This window comes from Strigops habroptila, chromosome 11 (genome assembly GCF_004027225.2).
Source record: "Strigops habroptila isolate Jane chromosome 11, bStrHab1.2.pri, whole genome shotgun sequence".
Taxonomy (NCBI): domain Eukaryota; kingdom Metazoa; phylum Chordata; class Aves; order Psittaciformes; family Psittacidae; genus Strigops; species Strigops habroptila.
This window is the reverse complement of record NC_046360.1, coordinates 31,197,595-31,224,880: the sequence shown is the minus strand read 5'-3', so window position 1 is coordinate 31,224,880 and position 27,286 is coordinate 31,197,595. Positions and strand designations below refer to the sequence as shown.

Below are 27,286 nucleotides of genomic sequence, written 5' to 3'. Positions count from 1 at the left end.
GGGTAATCAGGTGAATGAATAAATACTGCTCACTACCTCAAAGGAGACAGTTTGCTATGAACTACACTATGGGCACTTGGTGGTTTCACTTCTGAGCCACCACTTCTTGAGCACTAATGAATTCCATTTGAAGTAGAGCAATTGAAAGAGGTAAATCAGATCAGATAATACCAATATTCTTCTTGTTCCGTGCAGCTCTGGGGTGTAATCCTGCCCACTAACTTATGATGTGAACAACTCCACTTGTGGGGCAGAACCACCAGCTCAGGCTCACAGATCTCAGAGAGCAGCTGTTTTTTCTTCCGTCTCCGTCTTGCAGTCCCTGACCCACAGCTTGTATGCTCTTTCCAGGGTCTCTTCACTAGTGTCATTGAATATCTCTGTAAAATAAGACTTGTAGTTAACTACACATTAGGGAAGCTTTTCCTGCTTGCGTGTGCTAACTTGCTATGGGAGAGACTAGCTCCTCCAGTTTGTGAAAGTCTGTGTTCTGGTAAGGGTGTAGAGACTGAGCTTCATGGAAATAGAATGGATGGATACTGATGCAAGAGATCACAGCCTGGTCCCATGCATTGCTTCTATGTCAGGGGTTGGGTGTTTTGGTTTTTGAATCTTATGAGCCTTTAATCCCAGCTATTGAATGGATACCAGTTAGTTTTCAAGTATTATTTCTAGGCACAGTAATACATTTAATTCCTTTTGCCAAGGATTATTTAACAACTGTTTTCAAGTATTACAAAGGAATTGGTTTTCCCTTATGATATTGTTGGTTTGTCTGCCAGAGCACTGCGTTTAGACTGTCAATTTGCAAACACCTTTGCAAAGTGACTTGGTCAATCATACTGCAATTAATTACACTCAGTCCTTAACTGAGTGTTTACACACAAGAGAATGATCCTGTCTTTCAGTGGGTGAATTGAGATGTTAAGGAGTAAAAGCAGAAATGTACAACTGCAGAACTAAGGGCATGTTTTCCAGCAAGCCACTGTGCTGGGACGCTCACTGCCCCCCAGGCACCTACTCCTGGGTCTCCCTGGTGTCTCTCATTGCAATACCTGCTACACCGAGGCCAGTGGGGAGAGGCATCCGGGGCTGTCCTCCACTGTGTTTCAGGCGCTCCATGAGGGCTGTCTGGATGAGGGGCCAGCTGCAGCCCCTGTGCCACACAGGCAGCTCCAGGCCCCTCATGCATCGGATGATCTGCTCCTTCTCCTCAGTGGTGATGAGCCCCCGTGTGTGGGCAACGTACGTCATGAATGCCATGTCGATGTTCACAGCTTCTCCGTGCATCAGCGCTGGCAAAACCCTCTGGAATGGAGCAAAGGCATGTGGGAGGAAAGGTTTGGGTTGGCAAACAGTAAATAAGTAGGGTTTTGCTTTTCTAAAAGTACTCTGAAAATTGACATTCAACTCGCAGCAGTATAAGTATAGGTTTGCTGAATGTTAGAGTCTTGTTATTTATGAGCTGCAGAGGATGATGTTTTACATGTGATTAATTACATGTAAAATCTCCCATAGGATGCAGGGTCTAATCTTCCTCCCATTCAAATCGCTGATGAAGAGCACCATGGGATGGAGGGAAGAGCTCTGAATCTTGCCTAAGGTCTAGTTCTCACTCCTCAGTGGCAATTTCTGGTTGTCTTTGGGCTTTGGTAAGTGCCTGGTGAGAAGCAATAAGTGGCCTGTAGTCTGAATAGGAAACATAGGTGGAAGTGTGGGGGAAATGAGGCAGGGGCAGGGGTCTCTTTATCCAACAGGACCAGACTGGGTGCATTGGGTGGTCTGAGGTAGCATGTACAAATCTGGAGTTTAGCTCAGCTCCTTTTGCACAAGTTTTCATGCTGCTGATTGAAAACTTTTTTTTCCCTTCTTTATAATTTTTTGTTCAATAGATGTTGCATTATGAAGTCCATCACTCACCATTTCCAGCTCTGGGCTTATAAGGTGACCAAAATCAACCAGTCTGTCCAGGTCATCCTCCCAGAGGTTGGGAGCCAGCTCTTCCAACATGGTTTCAATGGCAATCCTAGTAGTCTGCAGTGCAGCATCCCTGTGGTTGGCACAGCCACTGCAGGACTGGAACTTGGTGTCCAGCAGGTATTTTCCATGGCTCTTGAGCAGGTCAAACAGCCCTTCGTGTTTCATGAGTGCCATCTAGGACAAAAACCAGAAGAGATAGATAGTTAAAAGATAATTATGTGATCCTTGTATGTACTGTTGAAAATCCAAGTGTTTCAATAGACTGAACTATAATATCATGTTATAGACTAGCAAAGAAATCACAGAACGGTTTGGGTTGGAAGGGACCTTAAAAATCATCTACTTCCAACCCTCCAGTACCTGAACACTTGGTACATGGGCCATTTCTGCCTCTGCAACCTGAAAAAGTATTTCTATAGACACAGTTCCTGGTTAGCAAGTGTATGTTTGGTTAATATTCAACAGGTCTCCAGGGAATGTGACCTGGTGATGTTACACATCTTGTCAGCTATAGTAAGTGAAGATGTGCACAATAGGTGGTGTGGAAATGACCAGTGGGGCTCTGGTATAACGGCAGAGATGACTGGAACACTTGGGATTGCTCTTTGGGCAAGGGAAGGTGAGAAAGCATTGCAATATAGAGAATCTGAGGGTTCAGAAGCACTTTTGTTGTTACGAGTATGTAATTTTTCCATCCTCTGACTCGGGCATTAGCCCTGTCTTATAGTGGAGAATGGTGACCTATGGCTTTCCCAGTGACTGCCAGAAACCTCCAGATATCCTGGGGAGTTCCCACTGTGCAAGCACTGAAAAACGCTAGTGATGAACTCATCTCTAATACACTTTAATAGCCTGAACTCTGCTTTATCAAAAGTTTTTAAAGCTCTTCAGGCATAAAACCATTTACTGTGCACTTTCCAGGTAATTTTACAAGCAGAATTTGTCTCATGGTAGATGGATTGACCACACTCGACATACTCAGCGAGGTAGTTGCAAATGATCTGGCAGATTATTATTAATCCCCAGAATAATGAGCCTCAGATTCTCTGCCAGCAGTTCATTTGAGTGCTACAGGTCAGCCTCAATGGGAAGATGCTTCTTTCCCTGGTTGTGCTGTGTCTGTGTCTGGCCTTGACATAGGGGGTTTACTCTGTAGGGTTAGTACCAGGCACTGTATGTAAGGGAAGTTTAGTAGCTGTAAAAATATATGTATGCTCAATGAGAGTTTACAAGTCCCCATGCAGCCTTGATGGCCCATTTTCGCTTCCCTAAAGTGGTTTATACAATGCCATGGATGCCGATGGACATTTTACCAGTGTTGCGGCTTTTTGATACTTAAAATGAATTTATAAGAAAGATGGGAACAGATTTTTTAGCAGGTCCTGTTGTGATAGGACAACGGATAATGGTTTAAACTAAAAGAGGGCAGATTCAGACTAGACATAAGGAAGACTTTTTTTGTGATGAGCATAGTGAAACACTGGAACAGTTGCCCAGAGAAGTGGTAGATGACCCGTCCCTGGAAATATCCAACATCAGCTTGGACGGGGCTATGAGCAACCTGATCTGGTTGAAGATGTCCCTGGCTATTGCAGGCGGGTTGGACTAGATGACCTTTAATGATCCCTTCCAACCCAAACTATTCTATCATTCTATAATTTCAGCTTTGGAAAACTGCAGTTGCAAAAGTTCATACCTTTAAAATTTCACCAAGGCCGTTGGAGATGTGTCGCCGAGGAATGCTCTGGATGAAGGATCTATCCAAGAAACTGGCTACAGGGGGTGTGTAGCCCCCGAGCTTGTTCTTACACTGCAGAAAATTCACCCCGGTCTTTGCCCCCACACTGGCATCAACATATGAGAGGAGAGTGGTTGGGACCCGAATGTATGGAGTACGTCTTCTATAGAGCGATGCGGCTAGTCCTACGATGTCCAGGCAGACGCCTCCTCCAATGGCGATGATGGGCTCGGTTCGCCTGTCAATGCTGAAGTTCTGGACTTCTTGCAAGATGTTCAAGACCAGGTCCATGGATTTTGTTTCCTCAGTGGTAGGCAGGGCAAGGATTTTGTGCTGAACATCGTTCTCTTCAAAGTATTCTCTGACTTTGGAGCCATAAAGTTTGTCAACGACTTCATCTATGACAATAAAGCGCCTCAGCTTCTTATTGCCACTAGTGGCTAGCTCTAGTTGCTGGCGGTCAGTAATGTGACCCCAGAGCAGAGTAGTGTTAGCAGGATCCAGAATATTGTATGTTTCTACCACTTTGTAGCAAAAATAGATGGGAGCTTCAATTGTCCAGGAAATCCCACCTTCGGAGATGCATTCACCTCTGGCAAGGGTCAGAAAACATGGCTTAAATTCACTATGTTCCTCTTTTGTACTTTGCATGTCTGAACTAGTTTAAGGATGTAGCCGGGAGGTGGGGAATGTGGAGTCTCCTGCCCGTGCAGTGCAAAAATGTGGGGCTGTGAGAGTGGGATGGCTCTCCTAGGTGTCAGGGCTCAATGGTAAGATAGGGCTGGAGCATGTTATTCATGCTGGGAGTTGAAAACCCCAGCAGAAAACCCCAGACCAATCATTTTGGCTTCCAAAAAGAGAGTAGGGAAAAGATTGCCAAAATTAGTGGAGGAAACATCCTCTGCCCAGTATATCTGGGTGATAAGAGTTGATTTATTCCTGTCTATCTACACACAGCCACACACCTCCATACCAAATAGTGCTTCTGCAATGCTCCAGTTGAAACAGTGGATTTCTTTACCTTGACAGAGGTATGATAGAAATTTCTCCTAAATAGGGAAAATAGTGATTTGAGGGTTGGGAAAGATTTCCATACTGGAGTTTTAGAGGATAGACAAAAGCCTACAAAGCCAGCACGTAGTATCTTAAAACAGTGAATGACACAGCCCTATGACTCACTTATTACTTCTGTGGGGCAGGGGGAGCAAGCGGGAAAACAAATAGCTGTTTTAGTTTGTTTGGAATCAAGAAAGGGAAACAAAAAAAAGAGAAGGAAACTGCAGAATCTATTTTATGTAAGATCTCATTTAGAGCTGCAGTTGGGTAAAACCTGAAAGTTTCTGTGAACCTTTGTTTCATGTTTTGAATGAGCAGATGGCTCGTTGGATAATCAGATTTCCCTACATGCCTGATTTCTTTCCACATGACTGAAATTTCTCTTACAGGTCTAAATAGATGCTTCTCTGCTTTCTTTACCAAATTGCCTCTAAGTCAAACTTCAAAGTGTTAAAGAAAAACAGTGAGGATTTATACCTTCCAGAAAACTTCTTCTGGGCTTTTAAAATGCAGTATTAGAAAAAGCATCATCATGTACATTTTAATGCACCAAATATACACCTTATGGCAGTACTTTAACTGCATATGCACCCATCTCTGGCATGTGACCCTTCTAAGAGACAGGATGGTTTTAAATGTTAGTTGGTGGAATGAGCTTTGGGTGCCACATGGCACAGCTAGCACCCGTTGCAACCTCTCTGCTGTATAAGAAAAGTAATGAGCCTGGGGCTGAACATACCCTTGTTGGAGCATATGTCAGCTGAGGATTTTTTGGGTGTGCTGTGGCCCTAGGCACATCCTGCTATTGGCTGAGGTCAAGCAGATTGCCTTTGGGTCTTCTGAGATCTTATTCTGTCTGCTGCAGCTCTGTCTGAGCAATGCTTGTGTGCAGCCACAGCCCATTGCCAGTGCTGGTGAAGATCCCTACAACCTGACTGAGCAAAGGGTTAGACTTGTGACATGAAAAGCTGAGTAGGAAAAATGCTAGAAAACTTCTGACATGAAAAACGTAGCTGAATTAAGCAAGACTTGCATCACAAACGGGGCTCCATGTGTTCATGACAAGGAATGTCCTGTAATTAAAGGATAATTAAGTGGAAAGAAATAATATCAGCAAAGAGCTGTATGTATCTCTGGGGGAAATTTGTCTCTCTCCTCTGTCTGAAGCAGCATTAGGTGACTTTGAGAGATGTGTTATGGGGTTTGCTCCTGTCAGTTACCTACTGTGTTTATTTTTCCCATCTAGGCATTTAATTTGTCTGCAGCCATCTCTATAAATGCATCTCTCTCTATGCCTCTGCATGAGCATTTACACACAAAGATTTCATGTACATACGGAGGGGGGAAGAGCCCAAGTGCAGCATTCAGAAATCCCTGCCTCAGCTTTCCAGATGTTTAAAGTAAACTTCTCATCTACAAAAGTTGAGGCTGTTGATATAAGTCCCTCCGTAACTTGGTGAAGTCATGCCAAGAATAACAGCAAATACCTGTGCTGCCATGTTGCATTTTGAAGCCCACTCTCACATGGTTTTACATGTAATGGGTTTACGGTTCTTCAGTCTGAGATGCATCCCACCAGGGAGAGACCACACACTTTGGCTAGGCAGAGCAGTTGCCCATAAGCAACGTGGGCTCCTATACTTACATTTTTGCTTCGGAGAGAGTTATCTTGTCCTTGCAGCCAGAAAGGGCTTCTCCTTTCTTGATACGGCACCACGTGCTCTTGACTCGCACCAGTTGGAAGTCTGTCTGCCGAGGCTCCTGCAGCACAATGGCTGGCATGCCATTGGACACCAGCATGCTTCCAGAAGGTAAGATCTCCCTGTCAAGAGATCTCCTGTAACTTGGTGGGTGGCTTTGAGGTGCCTTTTAAAGGTTGCAGGTGACCAGGTGTTGGAAGGGGAGGTCTTGTCTCTGCAGGGGAAACTAATTGCAAAACTAAGCTTATCTAACGCGGGATGCATGTTAGGGATGGCAGGAGCTTTTGAAGACACGTGCAGGTACCAGGATGGGGTTGTATAATCGGCTGGTTTTATAATGCGTAAGAAGTACAATAGAGCGCATACATTAGCTTCCAACATGATGCCCTACAGCAAATTTAAAGTTATGAAAGGCAATTTGTGTGATTCGCCACAACGTTCTCCACTTTGCTGTGTGGAGCCTCTGATCTGGCTGTGGCTCTAACCCTCTCTTATGGGGTGAAAGAGGAGCAGGAGCATAGGGCCAGGGTCGATACCAGCTGGTTAAACCTCTTTTAAGCTCACATTCCTGGCATTCTCTTGCATTGAGGAACTACTTTTTTCTTTTTTTGATGTTGTTTTTAGGTTTTATGATTAAAAAAAATTAATCAGAGAGAGTTTATCTCCAGAAGGGCTCTTTGGGGGATGAGCTGAGTTTTGAGACCTCATCTCCCTGCCCCAAAGGCACCTTGATCCTGTGGGGTGGACTCAGCCAGAGGAATGAATTCCCCTTCTCTAGGGAGCAATGGTGTGGTGGGGTGACCAAGGGATGCACAGTTCATCTTCCAGCTGAGGCTTTCAGAGGGCCCTAGGCTCAGCTTGCCACACCTGGCATCCAGCTCTGTGTGCTGAGCACAGGGGAGATCTTCCTTTGTTTTCAGCAGCAGTGCCTGAACATACAAACCTGTCTTCACCATCTTCTTGGCCATGTTTCTAAAAGCTGTCCAGAAACAAAGATCAAGAAAACCAAAACTAGGCATAAAAGGAGAGACTGGAAAAAAAGATTCTTCAAGAGCCCATCGGACAAGACCATTTCATTGCATGGAAGATGTAACTACAGCCAAATTCACTTAGGAACCTACATGTATCTCAGAATTATTTTGGGAAAGAGCTAAAACTGTAAACTTCAAAGCAATGTAGCCCTGCTTCAGGAAGGATAATAATTCGTAACATCTAGCTCTCACTGCTAGCTTCGTCCCTTGGTTGCAAAAAGGGCAGATTGTTATCTCCATTTTACAGAAGAGGAAAATAGAGTCACTGGAAGAGAAACAACTTGCCCAAAGTCACCTCCAAAGCTAGTGGAGGGTGGATTAGATGGCATACTAAAGCTCTTAGCCAGTTTATCAAATTCTAGTCTGAAATTTTAACTCCTAATCCAAACACAATTTGGATTGCTTTCTGCTGGCACTACAGGTCTAATGCAGTTTGTTTACTAGCTCGTAAGATGGAATAATCTTATGCATGCAAGGAGGTCTGTCCTCTTTGCCTTGTTTGTTTTGATTAATAGCAATCCACTGAGCTTTGGGACTTATTTTATTTGCTTTTCTTTCACTCTCTTGTACTGTGTGTTTACTTATTTTCTGTTTATACTTTCATGTTCTATTCTGGGGGCATTCAAATGTCTTCAGTTTCATTCTAGAAGCTGACAAAGTGACTTTCCAATGTCCAGCTTCTTGCCGTGGCCAAGGCCTGCCATGTCCTTGTACCATTGGTCCTGCAGAAGGGATGCCAAGAGCCTTGAAGCAAAGACCTGCTCCCCACAACTTGTTCACCTCCTCTGCCCAGCCCTGGAATCTCGGCATGCTTTGCAGGTACGTTGAGTTGGTCCTTGACTGAAGAAGCACAGGGTGATACACCCCAGAGGTGAAAGATGCTGCTCTGGTTATGGGGTAGTCCGTGTTTCTTCATTAGCTTCAGTTTGCGTTTCATCTGGATGAAGAGCAGACAGCTGGCTGACCTCAGGTCCATCACATGCTCTTTAATTACTTTGCTTTAATTCCTCACCAGCCTTTTCTGCTCCAACTCTGCTGCAGGCCAGCTTAGGCTTTTGGATACCTTGAATGTTCCCACTGGTTCCTCCTGATGCCTCCTCCAGCCAGTGCATTCCGGAGACCCTTTCTGGGGGTGCAGGTCAACTGGTACACGTGTGACACAACCTCCCCCTGCCCATGCAGAGACCTGGCCTCCGAGCTGAACCCAGAGCAGGGGCTGTGCAGGGCAATGATGATCTCATAGCTATGGACGACTTGTAGGTAATCTGGGGTTCGAAGTCCTGGGACTTTTTTGGCCTCATACCTGATGCTTTAGCTGGGACACATGTCTGTGCTATGTAACCAGGTTATGAAACTGCTGATTACCTCCTTGGGAACCAGCAGCTTCCTGGGGTCAGGATGTGAGCATTGCTTTTATGTAAAGAGAAGGTACTGAGAGTCTTTACTTTTCTCTTTTCATGTGAGGTGGGGTTGAATCTCACCTGCTTCTGTGCTCTGGGTGGGGGCAGGTGGGTGCAGCTGGAGTGGGTGCAGCCCCAGCCTGGGGCCATCCTTCCTGCGCATCCTCTGCCCAGGTGATTGTGGGTGAAGCCCGTCCCCTCAACAGACACAGAGCACGGACGTGCTGCTCTGCAGGGACAGCAAACCCACAGCAGCACCCTCTGCGGCCGGGGAACAAGAAGCAACATGCATAATCCTGCAGGTAAACTCCCTGTGTGGGGTGGGGAGCTCCAGGACAGATGGTGTGACAGGAGGGGACACTGTGATGCCGCAGTTCTGGGTCCCCCAGTACCTGTGGAGATGGCTCTGCGGCTTGGCAGAAAGGAGCAGAGGGAGAGTTTACTGGGGAGAGGAGTTTGAGGCTGAGGAGGGGAGATGGGTCTGCAGGAACCTGAAGTGGAGGGAGGAGGATGCTCTGAGGAGAAAGCAATGGGTGAGAAGGTGGACACTCAGTACCTGTGATGAATTTTACTCACTGTGACTAATTTCTGATGGATTGGGATGCTTGTTTTATAACTATTTTTTCTGCAGCTTTAACCTTGCTTTGGTGCTTTCGATGGTAGCCCTGTGTGCCTGGTGTGGCACACACACAAGATGTTTGCTGCCTTTCTTGTCCCTTTTCTAAAATCAACAGCTGAGTATGGGAATGCAGGCTGCTCTGAACAGAGAGACTTTGTTCTCTCGCAGCCTGATCTAAAGCACACTGGAGCTGTCAAAGACTCCACTTGGCTGCCTTGGGCTTTGGATCCCACTGTCAGTGTGTACCACTTACCCCTGCCTCATGCAGTGTCCTTTAGTGTGCATGAAAACAAAGGTTTCCTTTGCATGCTGTCTGCCAGTGACTCCAGAGCCTCCCCTGTGCAAACAGAGGAGTGCTGGGGAGCATCCAGCTTTTCTATTTCTTTTCCAGTCAGAAAAGAGCCCATAGAAAGTGCACCAGCCGGCATATGCTTTGCTTGCCTTCCCCTGAAGTTCAGGCAGAGTTTAGCACCCTGGCTCCCGCCATGAGCAGCAGCTTCCCCAACTCAGCCACTTTGGCTCTGCTCAGGACGCCCTGCAATGTTTAATGGCCAGGCAGTTGGGCTTGGGCTATGCTGCCAGACCGCTTTTGGCCCCACTTGGGCTATGACAAGCCTGTGCCCCAGTGCATGACCCTGCCACGGCACATGGGTGGTGGGTTTGGAGCCACCGAGCAGCCCCAGATGTGTTACAACCATGTCCTGCTACCGCTCCATCCATACAGTGGGCATACATCACAGCTGGGTTTAATGTGTTTTGGTCAAGGAGCAGCAGAAGGTCTACTAAGAGGCTGCAATTCTGTGTGCAGGGTTCTGGTGGGTAAGGAAATAATAGCATGAGCATTGTTTTGTGGTTTCCATAAACAGGATTGCCTGGTAAAATGCAACAGCTGAGGTGTATTTGCAGGCTAAAACAAAGTGGTGAGTGTTGTGATAGGCTGTTGTCAATGTCTGAGGTGCCTTGGTGAGTGAGATGGCTGGAACTGTTTGGGACAATTTTACCAGATTGGTTTAGCACTGAGCAGCTCCTGCCCAAGTGCTCGGTGCCTGAGCACAGAGCTGTCTGGCAGCATGGTGTTTGGATGGATCAGGACCAGTGCTCTGCCCTGGCTGGGAAGGGATGCTTTCCCTCTCACTGCAAGGTGATCTAGAGGCTGGAACATGAAATGGGAACCAAAAGCCCCAAAAATAGAAACCAAAGATCTGATTTTGCATGTTTCGATATGGTATATTTGCTTTGGTTTTGCCAGATCCAGACTGCCTTCCTGTGTACTTGCCTCCATGCCTTCTCCTAGGCAGCCCCCTACAAAGAGTACAGTGTCCTCCCCCTTCCTAGCTGAGCTCCCAAAAAGTTCCATCTAAGCCCAAGCTGCAGAGTTTAATTTCACTTCTGGAGCAGCATGTCCCTCCATGGTGCTGCACTGCTCAGGGGACACTGATGTCCCTCAGTACAACTTTTCTCCCACCGGCAATCCTGTCTCCCGATTTCAGTATGAACCAGAAGTGCCTGATTTCAGAATAAGTAGAAGCTGCAGTCTGTTATTCAGCTTAGTCATAAAACAGGCTGACTGCTCTCAGCATCTACCTGGGAAGATGCTGGGAAACGTCCTGCTCGCAACTGTGGTTCATTTTGAGAAGCTGCTGGAGGCTTAGAGCAGCCCTCTCCTACTCTTTCATACGGGGGCTTGAACTCCTCTGCTTTGCACCTAGCAGCATTTTCCTCCCCTGGGTGAGCTCTCGTTTAGTTTTACTGAGGTTTTTTCTTTCTTTTTTTTTATTTTTTTTTATTGTTTTTCCCCCTTGTATGCATGGAAAAGGTAATGCACAACTAGATGGGAAAAGGAAAGAGATATCCGCGCATAGTTAGAGCCATAGGGAGGCAACGAGGCAATCTAGTTTATTGCCTAAAATAGCCCAGAAGTTTTGCTGGGGTTGTGCAAAACTGTGCACTAAAATGAAGCCCATTTCCTGCAGGAACATAAAAAAGATAGTAGTTACATAAATTTCCTCTCACCTTAGCGCTCAGAGCCCTGAGCACAGCCTGGCCGGCCCGCAGCCAGCCCTCAGCTCTGCCCTGACTTGTCGGGTGCTTGCATAAATGAAGGCAATTCTGACCTCTGCTGTTGGCCCAAAGCATCATCAGGCTGCAAGAAGCGCAGCGTTTCCTGAAGAGGTTGTGTAATGTTAGAGATGGAGTTGCTCTTGGCAGGCGCTGCGTGCTCTCCCCCCCGGTAGCACTTCTTGATGCTGGTGTTATAACACAGGTTACAAAACAGCTGGAGGTAAATCTTGCTTTCCTCCCCCTTTGCATGCCAGAGGATCCTTGTCTGTTACTCATTCAAAAGTGTAACATGATGATTACTAAAATCCGACATGGATTATAAACATGTTTTTCCCCTTAAATTAACAAAAAGCCTCAAGTACTTGGCAGGGAGGACGAGCAGATCTCGACCTCCAGCATCCTGCAGCTGTACAGCAGGAGCTGGAGATGCTCGCTCATGCAAACACACAATGTGTCTTCACACCACAAGTAGCTGGGCTGAGGTCAACAAACTGACATGATCTGGGAAGGGGGTGGTTATTCCTGCATTATTTATAAACATTATTCCTGCAATTAATTATAAAACTACTGAAAGAGGTATAAGCTGCCCCTGACGGTGAGAGATTGGCATGAAATGTAAACCAGGGGCTGCGCTAGCCAGCCTCAATCTGCCTTCCTCCTACATCAGGTTGGGCTGGTGCCACAAGCATGATGCTGTTTAGATAACCTCTAAGTCTGGTCTAGGCTGTAATTCCCATGTAAAATGCACATGTTTAATGTTTCTTGTCTGCTTTCGTATATTTTTTGTAATCTGGGTAATGAAAACCAGTGAAGTTGTCTCAAAACCCAACAGAGTTGTCATCTTAGTAGCTCCAGAAAGCTGAGAAATGCTTTTCTGAGAAACAGACCTTTGGGGAGGTTTAGACCTTTCCCCATTCCCAAAGACAGGAGTTTATTCATATGGTGCCCCTTGGTACCAGGGGAAGGAGTGGTTCCCCATCACCTGGAAGCCCTGGTGCTTTTCTGGTGATGGGGTCATCTGCAGTATCTCCATTCATCTTGGCATGCTGGGGGGTTGTAGAATGAGACGGCCAAAATGGTTATGTCTGCAGGGAGGAGACTGGAGTCTTCTCACGTCCTATGTTGAGGATATGTAGTTGCTCAATGTATCCATCTCAGATTTATCCCTTAAAATGCTCCGGCAGAGGAGACAAAAAATCCTGTCGTGCTACCACTTGACTTCAGTCCACCATCAAGGCTGGATTAAAACACCATAAAACCCAGTGTTTGGGGAATATATCCAAGGTGGTGTGTTAAGTAGATAGGAAAGAAATGCAGAACAGAGAAGTCAGAGGCACTTATGTATCTCCCATTCCATTTGCCTTCCTACAGTCTTTCTCAGTGGTTGGCTATGGGGGAGTTGCCTATATGAGGTGATACTCTGATGTCCCCAGTGATTTTACACCAAAGCTCTGCCTGCAGGCCCAGGGGCAACTGGATGCCTTCTGCAGTGTCCAGGACCCCACCAGAAACCCACTCTGGGATGAGGCCATGGTGCCTGCAGCAACAACAGTTCCACATGGACAGGGCTTTGCCCCCACGGCTGCTGAGCTGGTCCAGGCCAGTCCTCCAGAGGAAGCATGTCTTCTTTTTCTATTGTGGGGAATAAAATCCTGCCAGGGGCAATCTACTCCACCTCAGTTACATTCACAGCCTACTTGCCCTGTGCCTCTGAAACTTGTTCTCGCCAGTGCTTTCATAACCTATCATGTGCTCTCACACTTGAAGAGTGGGACCTGAACCATGGCTCTGAACCATGTTTTGTTCTGTGGGGCCGTAGCTTACTGAGATCCATCATTGCATTGCTGCCATGTGGGTTTTCTGGGGTCTCAGGGCAAGTTCATTGCCGTGGGCAGCATTGGCTTTGCCCGCAGGGCAGGGTGATCTTGACCCAGGAGATGTTTCCACAGCCTTTGAAATATTAACATGTTGTGTTGTGCATAACTCCTTCTCTTTATCTGAATAAACAGCTTGTGGCAGGGTCTGGCTTATGAGAAGGTGTTGGGAGATTTGCCATTTGGTGCTGATGGGTTCAAATGTAATTATTTTTTGAGACCTGGGAAACAGAGAGTTCAGGATGGTGCGTCACCTCTGTGAGCTGTTGTGGCAGGTTGAAGGCAGAAGGGTTAGGAGATTGCATTCCTGCCAGGGTGATTTGCTGCATCACCTGCTTAAAGTCATTAGTTGAAGAGTGTCTTTGATTTTATGCCATCATGGATTTGGCACAGTAATTTCTCATTTGAGTGTTTTCCAGTTCGGCTACATTAGGATGGGTGTAGTTGTATTTTAGGCATGAGCATCATGGGTTGCTCTGCAGACCATGCACAGCAGCCTCTGTGGCACAAATAGTGTGGTGCACGAGTTTCGGGGGCACTTGCGCACCCCGTTGGCATGTGGATAGTGGAGATCCTTCTTTTTACAAAGCCAGACCCTGCGCCTGCATGTCCTGGCCTGAGAGGATCTGTCTGGTTTTGCAAGAGAAGTTTGAGAAACTCTCTGTTTTCCTCATGGAAAAAGTTACCTAGAGGAGTGGGCTTCATATGGAGTTGTTTGGTCAGTGTTTGTCTCAGCACTTCAAAAGTAAAAAGTCATGTTTATGAAACATTCTTATCCTTTCAGAAAATAATCAGCTGGGAGGGAAAGAAAGGAGAGTGCCTGAAACAAAAATGAATTAGAAGTATAATATGTTTTTATTTCATAGTAGAAGTATAATATATTTTTTAAAGGTTTCCATGGTTGTTTTTGTAGTCCCTCAAAACCCTGTATTTCGTATGAAAAAAGAAGCCTTTTTTGCAGTCTGAATTCCTCTTTTGCCGATTCGAGCAGCTACAAAATCATTGTTGTTCTTTTTATCTTCCATTTCAGAAACCCCAACTGGACTCATTGCTGAGAACCTTCTCAAAGCCAAAGAAATAGCCCTCAATGACTCTCGTGTTCCTGAGCAGCTCAAGAATTACTTACAAAAAGCTCTCAATGTTGCTCTTGGATTAGACCCCTACCTGGATGCAATGGCAACTTCAAAGAGGTACAGATGCTCCTTTGTAATCTTGTGCACTTTTTCCTGTGATTGTATGAATATGTTCTTAGATCTTCTGTTCAAAATATGAAGTGGGGCTCAGTGGAAGGAAGGAGAATGAGGGTTAATGGCACCCAAATAGCAAAGTGTGCACAGACACATGTGTGTCTGTATGCTCCTATGGCCTCCGGGAGAGGAGATGAGAACAAAAAGTCCTGACTCTCAGTTTTGGATGATATTGTACAAACTGACTATTGACTGTGGAAATGTCTGTGTTGGACCATGTCCTGTAAAATACCAGCAATCCAACCTCCACACAGTGCCCTCTGACAAGCTCAAAGAACACGCCCCTGGATCAAACTGGTGCTGGGATAAATAAAGGGTGAAGAAAACCCACACCTCTGAATCCACCCTGTAATAACAGCCTTTATATGCAGCTTTTATCTGCAAGCACTCAACAAACATTAATTAATCTGCTAACTAAATGACTCTAGTAACTAAACTAATTAATTAAACTAATTTAAGGTATCATTAATTCAGAAGTCCAGCTGATACCCTCATTATTCTTTTCTTGAGCTACAGTATATTACCCAGCCATGTGGGGTCTGCTGAACAATTCCCATTTATCAGTGTACATTTTGATATGTAGAAAAAGCCAGTTCTGTCTAGAATTGACAATGTGTAAACTGTTCCAGGCTGTGGATTACGGGAACACTGAGCGTTCGTTCTGTTGCTGAAATAATAGCTGATAGTTGTTTGACTTACGCTTGCTGTACGATAATAGCTATACATTATCTTATTAAAGTTGTTAAAGCATTTGTGAGGGGCAGAAAAGAGGTTATATGAAATGTTCTACTCTTAAGTCTTGGATTATCTGAGTGTGGCTGACATGGGTTATGAATTCTTTCTCATTTTGCTGAGGGAGTTGGGGGAAGCTATGCTAAAAAAAAAAAAAAAGCTGAAATGGCTCTAAATTCTGGCCTGCAGAAGTATCACCAGTTATTTCTGGTGGTTACTTTCTTCATATAGGGTAATCTAATCTGTCTGGAGGCTATGGACTTCTTCCAGTTGCCTGTTCCCTCCTCTTTGTAATAGGTAGCATCTCACTTCATCCAGAGACATTGTCACAAGCCTGGCTTCTGTGAAATAGCACCTGGAGATACCCTGCTTTTCTCAGCAGTTCGTGAGAAAAATCTTTTCTTTTCCTGTCTTGCAAAAAATTTTGGATTTTGCATCTTTTCTCCTAATCTGCAATGAGAACCTTTTTAGCTGGAAAAAAAAAAAAAACCCAACAAAGAAAAATGTCACCCTAGAGCTGAACAAACAGTGGCCAGGGTAGCTGGAGCCATTTACTCCAAACCAGCAGTTGGACCAACTGAAAATGGGAAAGATTTGGGATTGAACAGAAATGTTCTCCTGCAGTCCCAGAACCCCTCCTTCTTCCCAATCCCTATGGCTGGAGTGGCTGTCAGCACTGAGATGGGCCTCTTGCCAAGCCAGGTCCTACCAGGACTGTAATTTAGGGGTATTTGTGATGCTTCTGGCTTAATTTCTCATGCTTATGCACAGATGGACCTTCTCGAGGTGTTCCTTCTTGGTTTCTGGTTTTTATGCAGGATACTCAGATTTGGGGTTTTGTCATAATGTTGAAATTCCTTTCTTTTCCCAGAAAAACTTCACCTGACCACAGCCCAGGGAACGCTGGAGGAACTGAAACCAGAGTTAAGCTGCGGGAAGAATGTGCCTCTGGCTCTTTGAATGGCAAGTTGGTCAATTGATAGGGTAAAATTGCACTGGATTGGTGTAAAGGTCATCACTGAATTTCATCCTTCTCTACTCTGTATTGAGTGGGGAAAGGATGAATGGCATACAGGTGCTCAGAAAACATGGAAAATTATCTAAGAAGAAAGATGAGAACTTGATGTAGGCTTTGATCTTCCTTTTGCATGAATTTGCCCTGTCCCCAGCCTCCCATACCCTTGTGCCCACGCGCACGCTTGTGAGTGCTTTAATTCACAGTGCCGGCCCCTGTCCCTTAGTGAGCAGCATATTGGTCACTGTCCTCACCAGAAGGGGAAGGAAGGGAAAAATTGTGTCATTTTAGTGGTGTCTGATAGGGGTTTATGTGCTTTTGTGGTGGAGGTGGCCTGTCATAAGGCACCATACCTTTTCAAGTAGCAATACCCAGGCTTGTATCCCCATATAAAGCCTATTACACTAAATCTATTCCCAGATTCATTCTTCCCAGATGTTCCCATCTTTTGAGTAATATATCATCACAGTGAAGTACTCTTATAATGTATTACACTAATACATTTTTCGAAGGACACCACTGATGATAAATTTCTTAAATGATGGTGCTGTCTAGGGATAATGACTCTAAGAGCAAATGCAAGGTAATGTAGTGATTTCTTTTTTTTTAACAGGGTTCCAAAAAGAATATGGAGACATCTTAAAGCCATTTTCATATGGGGGGAATATTAAAATATGCAATATTTCAAGCACTATTTAACAAGCACTTGAACAATAGCAGCATTGATGATAAAGGTTCTACTTTTTAAAACCAGTCCCTTTATTCTCTTGTCTTTTTAGCTGTATTTTAGGTGAAATTTTGTCAAATTCTCTTGTTAAACCCTTATTTGGAAGTGTTTCAAAACTATATATATGTATTTTTAAATGATCACTTATAAGGTGCATCTAATTCTCATTGTGAACAAAGTACAGCCATTCCCGTGTTTTTATTTTTAAATGTTCATTCTTGTCTTTCAACAGGCCATATTTTTAAGATGTTTGTTCATATGATCAGAGCCAGGAAGATTTTATTAATTGGCAAGCTTAAAGGTTACAGTATCCTTGCTATCGCAGAAGAATTGCCAGATGATGGCAAAATCTTTGCATGTGCAGAAGCGCCGTATCTCGGAGTGAACAGCCAAGAAGCATTCGATTATTCCTCAGATGGCAAAAAGATAAGCATGCAAGTGGGACCAATAGCAGACACGTTGGAGGTAAAGTCAGTTGAAAGGGGAGTTTGGGAGCTCTTGTGCAGAGCAGATTAAAGAGTTTCAGGCAGGTCCTATCTCCTGCACACAAAATGCTAGATGATGACCTTAGTTTACTTGCAAATAAGCAAACATGGTCTTGCACTAGAGATATATCTTATTCACGACAATGTGTGATGGGACAGCTCTGTCACACAAGGTAGTTTTTTTTCCTTTTTAACTAAAATGCCTCAGCTTTTTGATCAGAGGAATCAAAAACTTTAAATGTGGGTCAGTAGGCGTCAACTGCAGAGGTCTACTTTATGCACATGGGCTTTGTTTCAGGGCCTCTAATTTCAAGTATAACAAGCTGAAAGAGTGTATCTGTGCCCTGCTGAGCCAGCTCTTGAGGACAGGTTTTTCCCAATGTTCACAAGAATTGGGATAGTCCCAAAGAAGTTTAAAATTCAACCACAACCTCTCCTTATTTTCCCCCACTGAAAACACTGTGGGCAATTAGACCACAAGTTTCTCACTTCCAGAGCAACATGATAAGTTTCAGACAAGAAAATGTGCTAGCTCTATTTGTTTCATTCTGACTGGTGACTTTGTTCCAGGAAAGAGAAAAGCTTTTGATTTCCTGCAGCTAGAGGAGTCTCATGTTCAATTCCAGTTTATGGATCTCCATGATGTTATTGCAGGTCCAGGTCCGTGATGCCCATGCCAGGTTCATTAAATACATAGCCTTTCTATTATTAATGCAAACCAATTTGATCTGATTCCATTTTCAATCTGGATGTGTCAGTATGAGCTTGATTGTAATTTTATTTGCATTAACAAGTACCATATTTATTTCTAGAATGAAATGGCCAGGAGCTTTCTGACCTCTGGCTCTCATGACCTCCAAGTTTGATAAGAAAACAACAGAGAGCTTTGCCAAGTATATGAATAAACGAAACGTTACAGATCACATGCAATGTGCAGCATTTAAAATCCCAGCTCCCCGCAGTGAGTGTGAAATTAATTGAATTGCTGTTGCTCTCTAGTGCCCATTCTGTGCAACTGACTTACTGTGACTGAATTAAAATATTTAGAGGCAGGCAGAGTACATGCTGCGTAGAGATTAAAGAAGGGAGCAAAGACATGAAAATTAAATCCTTAAAACAGAATGTTGCAATTGATTTTATATCCTCCAATTGCAACGTGAAGGCGCATCGTGACTCCAGTTCTGCAGGTACTCAGGACTTCAAATAGCTCTTGGAGCTAGTGCGACCTGAGCTGCTCGTGTTTGGCAGGAAAGATCCCACCTCTGGGGATGCCCCTCTATGCAGGATTTTTTCACTGGGCTCTGAACTTCTGTTGCTCAGCCTGGCAGATATTTTGCTATTGGTATCATGATTGTCCTACAGGTCTTAATCCACAGTGGTCCTAACCCACAGTGGCTGTAAATGATGAAGCAATGCATTTGGTGGCCTGTCCGGTGCCTTTGCATTTTGGGCTTATTGAAGTTTGCCCAGCTGGAGTGGGGCAACTGTGTGTGAAACACACCCCTGGATGCATGGAAGAGGCTCAGGCTGTGAACAGCATGCTGTGTTTTCCCTCCCAGAGAAGACCAGTTTAGGCTGGAGACCATGCAGGCTTCCTCCACTGCCACATGGGCCTGCTGAAAGGATGAGACAGTCATGGGTGGGATACGGGCCACAGATGGCACAGCCAAGCTCAGCTTCATGGGGAGGTGAAGATCAACAGTGTTTCTGTCCCCCATCATCTGCAGGAAGGCTGGTCTAGAGCAGAGCTGGCTAACAGTTGTTGAAAAGCATGGTGAGATTCAGGAAAGCTGGAACAAGCTGTGGCAACGATTGTCTTTGTGTCTATGGTGTCTGTGGTGTCTATGTGTCTTTGCTGTCTATGGTGTCTGCAGCCCTAGGTTTCATCCTAGTCCTTTAGAGAAATTAAAGGGCAGAGATGGTCACCCACCCTTGCTCTTTCCAGGTGTCTACTGCAGCTTTCTTGCTGTGGTGACTCTGGCTGAATTTTCCTTCCAAGCTGAGTGCAATAGGGCAGTATTTCTACTTATCTGCTGCTGATCAGATTTTTGCAGCAGTGCAAGCTCCTGGGAGCAGTGGATTTGCCTCGCTGCACTGGCTACTTCAAAGCACAAAAATGTCATAAGATATATAAATAACCCTACCTGGCAGGGAAGTCCTTTTCTGCTGCATGAAGCTATGATTCAGAAAGTCCAGACTGTCAGAAGGTATATGATGTACTCTCACTTCTGGTGTAAAACTAGTCCACCCAAGAGTTACATCCTAGCCTCGAGTAAAGGATACCACCCAGTGCTGTGTCCACACCTCTCACTGATGACCTTTCCAAGGAAAGCTGCTAGAGGTTGCAGAGGTTACCACAAGGATGGACACATCTGTGCCAGCACGCCTCAGACAGTAGGGCCGGTTGTGGTACCCATGTGGCTCTGGCTCTTCCACCTACAACCATGGCCCATCAGGGCTGTGAGCGAGTGGAGAGCTGTGCAAACACAGCACATCAGTCCATAGCAGCACCTTGACCAGGCTTCCTGAAGTTTTTTGCTTCTCTTTTGCTTTATCACACAGCGTTGGTGGCATTGGCCAGTTTCTCTGTCTCTTGTCCCAGATTAGAGCCAGCTGCAAAACATCTGGGATTTTGAGCTGTCAAAGGATGCTAAATACGAGACAGGAGCTGTAGAGCTCTGTTACACAGTGGGATTCATTTTGGTACCTGAAGGCATGAAGGGAAAAAACCCACCTTTCTCACGTGTGAAGGACAGACACTGTCAAGCTAGGTTAGGTCCCCACCAAAGCATGTAGCTCACATACACCATGGCACAAGCCTTTGTGCCCAATGACCTCTGTGATTTTTACATATTTTGAAATGTGGACTGAGGGGAAGTGTTTCCCTGCATCAGTGCCTGATACAGGTGCTTTCAGTGGGAATTGGTTACCTCTTCAATGTGTGCTCGGCCAGCACTTAAAAACATTTCCCAACAAGCCCCTTAAATCTAAACTCTGCCGTGCTCTGCCTGAATAATGTGCCTTGCCATGCATCAGCTATGAGCAAGAGGCCTGATCCTGCACAAAGAGCTTTCCTTTAATTCCCAGTGGGCCTTTGGTTGAACGATGAATGCAGGATTGAGTCCAGAGGGAATGCAAACTACCAGGAAATTATTCCCATCCATGATTTTGATCCTTCCATTTTAAAATTGAAAACGCAACATGAAAAATAACACGGTGTTTGCAGCAGATTCTGCTGATTGCAGGGCATTGTGTAAGCATGTCGGGGCTTTCTTTTTCTTTTTTCCCCTCCTTTTACCAGACAGAATAGGTGAAGAGGTTGAGCTGCAGATCTCATTTCTCCTGTTTTGCTGCTTGTGAAGTCTGCCAACAGAATCCACCTTGACAAAGTCAAGGACTCTGCATTTAATGTTGAACTGAGTGAATAAATTATGCATGAAATTGTGTCGGAGTCTCTAGTGTGCTCTAGAATTGCTCCTTTTGATATGAAAGGTTAATTCAGAAAGGAGTCCAAAATAGCTGGAAATTGTGGGGATAAGTGGATAGTATTCACTGTTGTGAGCTGTTATTACTAGAAATTGCATTCCCTCTCTAGCTTCCCTAGAGATTAAGCTTTGCCGGTGAATATAAACTGTACTCAATAGAATAGCATTTAGGAGTAACAAGAGTGTATGTCCACATACAGTAAAATATTCTAATGGTGTTTTAAAAGGAAGCTGTACTTTTTCATGTATTCTGTGTACCCTAAGGATGGATTGCTATTACATTTAGGTCAAGAACAAGGCATAGGGAAGGTAATAAGTTTTGAGTACCTCTTTATTACAAATATGCTGACTGTATGATCCATATCAAAGGAACCGGACAGTGAATTTTTTTCTGATTGAGTTTGTATGTGCCTTAAGAGAGAGTGTTGTCTCTGACCAGGACTCCAATCAGATTTTCTCCGAGCTTTGGCAGAAGATTCATTCATGTTTTTATTTGGGATGTCCTCTCCCTGATCTTTTACTTATCCATCAACAGTGTTGCTGCACCCTTCCTCATGCTCACTTTTGGTTTATCTCTTCAATGGAATGCAGTGATGACATTTTGAGGTTTTTTTTAATCCAAAATAAAGTTAATGACTTGCTGTAAGTAAAAGCATTAATTTTAGCCAAGTTTGCTCTGAATTAAGACACTTCTTGTTGCCATCTGTTACCATCTATGATGCCTCTGTAGCAAGGAGCAGGGACTGCACTGTAAACATTCAGGAAATTAGTTTCAGCAGGATATTTTGCAGGCAGATTATTTCCTTCTGGATCTCAGCTTTCCTCACAGTTGGAGATGTTTGGGCTCTGCCTCTCTCCTAGCAGAGGACAAAGGCATCTCCAACGTGCTGTGAGGTCTCAGGCAGGACCTGGACCAGTCTGCTTTGGGGGGACAAGGGTTGTCAGTCCCTCCTCTTAAACCCCCTCATCCATTTTGAGAGGGACAGCAGTTTGTTCTCCTCTCCATCACTGCACTGATATTTCCAGTACTTAGCTCTGCAGTCAGAGCTACCAGTAAAGCAGCTTGTTTCACTCTTGGCTGACTTGCTTCAGCAGTGGGTGCTGGCAGTGAGGAAACCCTCTCCAGTGTGGTACCCTGGCCACGGTGCCCACCCGTTCCTGCGGCTGTTATCCTCTTGTGTAGAGGCTGCTTTAGAGGCAAAGCTGGTTCAAGGAAATTAATGAATTCACTTTATAGGCCTGGAGCTGTTTCCAGCTAAATATGGAAAACCCAACAGCAATCTTGAAGCTGTGGAAACAAGAAGCTCAAGTAATGGCAAGGTCCCAGTACAAATTCCAACGCGGCGATTAAGGCACTTCCACAGAGGTGCCTAGTACTAGGTATGTAGAAGAAATGAAAGGTGCCTTCATGGCTGACTGTTCAGGACTTGAAATGGCAAAATAGAAATGCCTTCTAGTCCGTGGGCTTGCACAGCCAGGCAGTGCAAGGACAAGACAGGCGTGTGCTGGATACATATACAACACAGACACCCTCCTAGGATGAAAGCTGTGAAGTTAAAAGGTGGTTTATCTGTATCAGAAGGTAGATAAGGAGATAAGCTATCAGCATGTACACAGTACAGAAGGAGAGCTGAAATGAGAAGTCCAGCTAATATCCAAAGAGCTGCACAACTCCATATGGACCTAGTGAAGTCAGTGCATAAAAGTGAGATTCTTTTTCATTAGGGAGCCATAGCATGGAGCAGTAGTAACATATGTTCAGAGATGGCCACATCTGCTTCTAAATGTCTGCCCCCCACCTTCTCTGCCTGAGAAGGTTACAAGTCAGAAAGTAGTGATAAGTCATGATAATTACTTGACTTTTGCTTTGTCTCTTCTCTCTGGGGAATGAGGCCTCTAATCTCTCTTCCTGATGAACTCCTCCTCCCAGCTTTCATCTTCTGACCCTTCCTGAAGTTTCTACATTGGACAGACTGGCTGAGTTGCGCTCTGATATAAGATGCTCTTCTGCAGTAGCAAAAATGTTCTTGCTGCTTTCCCCCAGTACAGATCAAGAGGGAATGAGGGCAAAACTTTCTTGTTGGTCATGAAATGAAAAGACGAATCCCAGGAAACCAGATGTCCCAGTTTCTGCTACATTCACTATAAACGAGCATATATTTGGCCTGGTCTTCTTTCGTTACAGTATAGTGTCCAAAGGTGTCCTAAATGTCGACTTATGAATGCTTTTGGCAGAACTTCTGTGTTACCAAGCATTTGCACTAAAGTGTGACTTACCTAGGCTCTCTGGCAGGGTTAGTTTCTTAACCACTAGCAAGCTCACAATGAAACCAGTTTGCACAATGGAGTAATTCAGAGCTTCAGTGATCCTCTTCCCACTATTTCCTAGTCTGATTGACACACTCCCTGCTTCAGAAAGGCTCCTGAAATCTCTGTTTGGGAGCCATCAAACTCACTCCTGAAAACAAATTAGTTTTTCACATTCTGTTGCCATTTGTTATTGATGCTTTCTTTCTAACGTCTCGGGGGATCACTCATCACTCATTGCGCACAATGTCTCCAAACACAAAAGGGAAATCTGGACGCAAGAAGTACTGTTAAAAGTTGTGGTAGAAACAGTGAGTTCTGGAAAACATAATTGTTTCTCTTTTCACTCGAAATGCCAAGACTTGAAAGCATTTCTGCTTGCCGAGATAGGTGGATGAGCCGTTGTTTCATTGCAACGCACACATATGCAGTTAAATAGTCCCAGATGGAATCTGAAATATTCCATAGCAGCCTCTTGGGCAGCGAGTGCATTAACTGCCACAGGAGAAGGCTGTAAAGGCTCCCATCTGGTCATCCATCAACACTTTTATACATTATCATCAGCAGCCTGCTTGGAGGGAAGGTGTGCCACATTTCTGAAAATCCAATTAGATGATAGCAGCCAGTTCTCTTTTATCCTCTCTGTTGCTGAGCCATCCAAAGCATTTTTTTAGATTAAAGAAACATCATTTTCCTTCATAGGAGCTGTGCTGCTTTATCTCTATCATGACCTGTTCTTTTATGTGCTTTATAATTCTATTATTAATTGGGATTTCAACCATTTTCCTGCTACTGAAGTGGGACTCACTAGTTTGCAATTCCCAGGATCAGCCTTATGCCTCTTTTTCCCAGACTGATATAATTGCCACTTTTCAATTTGTTGATAGCTACTCTTCTGAGAAGAGATAACTTATTGCAGCATCTCAGCTGCAGGGTTTGATGCCAGTCCTCTCCATTACCCTGATAGATCAATTCGCTTTGACTCTAGGTGTGCAGATGTTTCTGCTGTGACTTTCAAAGCCACAAGCTGGGATGAATCATCCTCTTTTGAATCCTGATTTTCTTTGAGAGGTTCAGAGTTTGGGGCATCTGCATTGCTGAAGAATTATTTGCAAATCATGGAAAACTCCCAAGATCTCCAGAAGTAATTCTAGCAATATTACCTTAAAATAACAGAGTTCCCTCTGGTTTGGGCTTTATATAAAGGACATTGTAATGGAAAGACTTTACATTTTCAAGTAAATAACGAGTGTTTTCTCCAACATAACCTTTTTCCAGGCATTACATGCTGAGGATGAGGACTTTGATATAGTCTTTATTGATGCTGATCAAAGGAATGCTGTTAGCTACTACAGCTTTGTCATGGATAACCACTTGCTGAGAATGGATGCAGTGATCTGTGTAGAGAATACACTCGTGAAAGGACAAGTCTACCTGGAGAATGTGTCTGATGAAAATGTACTAGCCGTCAGAAAATTAAACACAGTGATTAATTCAGATCCTCGTGTTGAGCAGGTTAGTGCAATGCAATTGGTTAAGGTGCCTGCGGTACTGTATCTATGGATTTTGCAAAGTACTCTTTAAAATGTTTCTTTTGTTGGTGCCATTATCCAGAGGACCTAAAATGAACTCAAATTTTATTATCATTCACCTCACTTGAGCTCTATGTATGAATTTCTATATTCAGAAATGGCCCCTACTTTCTGTCTGCATCATACAATGTATGAAAGGCAAGATAAAAGTGGAGCACTTAAGAGTGAATAATCAGCTCTACAGTACAACCAAGGAACTGCTGCTCTACTTTAAACATTCTGGAGGCTGTAGGGCACCATGAGCACAACAGGAGCCAACCAAGTCCTTCTCCAGCAGGATAAAAAAAAAAAGTAACAGGATGCATAAACAATATGTTGTGGTTTGAGAGGCAAAATTAGACACATCTCCTCAAGGGCTTTACTGCCCCGGGGCAGTAGCCACCAGCCTGCAAAGCTTGCTTGCATGCCATGGCTGCACCAGTGTGGCAGAGGGGCTGCTGGGAGCCATGGAGGATGGCTGGATCCCTGTCTGCTCTTCTGCACTGTAAGGCTGGTCCCATGGTGGGATAAGCAAGGTCTTCCACCTCCCTGGGAAAGATTAACGACAACTTTCCATGCCCTGAATCTTACTGTTGGCTATTCAATGCAGGTAAACAGTGTGGGGTTTCACATCTAATGTTTGATATTGGTATTGAATCTCCAACACAGTGCAGCTTTCACTGAAGTGTGATAATGGTACCAGAGAAGGTAGGTAGCAAACCCACTGATGATCATCTATGGGTGCAGGACAGATGTTCTAGCAAATGTTGAAGAACACCAAAGTGTTGCTAATTATGGTTTGCTGGCCTCCAAGATTAAGACTAGAATATCCTCATGACAGCATTAACCAGGCAGTGGAAACCCAGAAATCTCTGTAGCTGACACTGATTTAGAAAACAGAGACAAAATTACATTTTTTTTTATTGCTGGCATTTGTGGAAGCCGTGAGTTTGGAAGAGGAACGTGAGTGAGTACAAATGCCTGACATATTTGTGTTGGAAGGAATTCCAGCTAAAGCATAGAAGTAGGAGAAAAGCTACTGTGGCCTAAGGAAGGAGAGACTGTCCTTCATATCAGTGGAATTTGGGTGATAGAAAGCCAAGTACAAAGCAGTTGACAATTGTGTATGTATGTATTCCATCTGCAGATAATTTTACCTGTGCAGAGTGGACTGAGCATCATTCGAAGGATCCCTGCACCTCCAGATGCAGTGATCAAATCCAAGGTGTGTATTTCTTTTCTGTGAGCACTTCTGAGGGAAGCTGAGGTCAATGACAAAATGATTTCCAGGGGTTCGGTGTCAAGAGCCCAAACTCCTGTACTGTTGTGCCATGGTGCTGTGCAGCATGGACTTACCAGCTTAGGCCTTGGCAAATATTAGCCTCACTAGTCCGGGGTTACGCTAAGGCTATTAAATGCTGATTCCTTGCAAAGACTTTTGGCTCAGCTGTGCTGGCAAGCTGCTCACTGGGTACCCATGCCCAGTGCTCTCCAGTCCTTCCCGTACAGGGGAGTGTGGGCAGATGGAGGTGGGGGCCAGCTGTAATGAACCTATTGCACTATTTCTGTAGTAGCTCCGTTTCTGCCTAAAGGCAGCACATGATGCCGTCCTATGGTCTCTGAACTGAATATTTTCATGGCCTTGGATTTTGTTTGCCTCATAGAAAAGATGGTGCTTTTATCTTTCTCCATTTTATATAGCGGGCATCATTCAGCTATAATGAAATTCCCATCTGGAATCATAATGGCCTAACTCAGTAAATCCAGACCCAAACATCCTGATTGTTTTGTAGTTTCTGAGTGCTCCCAAAGCTACACCCACTGGTAATTCCTGGCATTTCAAACTCAATATTTTAAACATCTTGTATTTTCCATTTTGATTCTAGTCAGGGGGAAATGATCCATGGCAGCTGATCAGATGACAGCTTGGTTTAAGTTATTGGCTGATATCTTTATTTGCGCACCAGCCTTGTGAAGATATTTTGATTGCACTCCATTTGAGACAAATCTTGCCTTTGGAAACTTGTTCTTAGCTTCCGTGCCTTCCTGGAGCCAACTGAGCTTCGGGGCAGGATTGGGCCCTGGGGGTGAAATAACTGGAAGGCTTAATCAGTTATTTTCTGAGACATTGTACCTGACCTATCTCCCATGGGAACCTGAATCAGGAAATACCATATCTTACCCTCATGTGATGGGAGCAGTCGTTGCACCTCCCCAAAGCACAGCCTTTCTGCTGCTTTGTCTTGCGCATTAGTGCT

The 27,286-nt window shown here is 44.6% G+C and overlaps 2 protein-coding genes across 2 annotated transcripts in view; one reads left to right on the top strand and one right to left on the bottom strand.

Moving 5' to 3' along the window:
- Positions 1-279: 279 nt before the first annotated feature.
- On the bottom strand, positions 280-6,574 carry LOC115614837 (2-epi-5-epi-valiolone synthase-like). The gene is made up of 5 exons (XM_030502224.1): positions 6,420-6,574; positions 3,677-4,310; positions 1,921-2,154; positions 1,056-1,308; positions 280-380 (listed from the first exon to the last, which is right to left on the bottom strand). Exons 1-5 carry the CDS (start codon positions 6,572-6,574, stop codon positions 280-282), a joined length of 1,377 nt encoding a protein of 458 aa, XP_030358084.1.
- The window catches only part of LOC115614836, a 38,102-nt gene continuing 17,388 nt past the window's right edge, over positions 6,573-27,286 (top strand). The window contains exons 1-6 of the mRNA XM_030502223.1: positions 6,573-6,585; positions 14,490-14,649; positions 16,310-16,401; positions 17,413-17,645; positions 24,736-24,972; positions 26,176-26,253. Coding sequence (XP_030358083.1) covers positions 6,573-6,585; positions 14,490-14,649; positions 16,310-16,401; positions 17,413-17,645; positions 24,736-24,972; positions 26,176-26,253 — 813 coding nt within the window. The remainder of the gene's footprint in view (positions 6,586-14,489; positions 14,650-16,309; positions 16,402-17,412; positions 17,646-24,735; positions 24,973-26,175; positions 26,254-27,286) is intronic.

Bases quoted from the DNA above. Each gene is read 5' to 3' on its own strand.
- LOC115614837 (XM_030502224.1), bottom strand. From the start codon at position 6,574: ATGCTGGTGTCCAATGGCATGCCAGCCATTGTGCTGCAGGAGCCTCGG. The intron at 4,311-6,419 runs GTAAGTATAGGA...GACCCTTGCCAG, and splicing joins ACTCTCTCCGAAGCAAAAAT to AGGTGAATGCATCTCCGAAG. The intron at 381-1,055 runs GTATTGCAATGA...CTTATTTTACAG, and splicing joins CACTGGCCTCGGTGTAGCAG to AGATATTCAATGACACTAGT.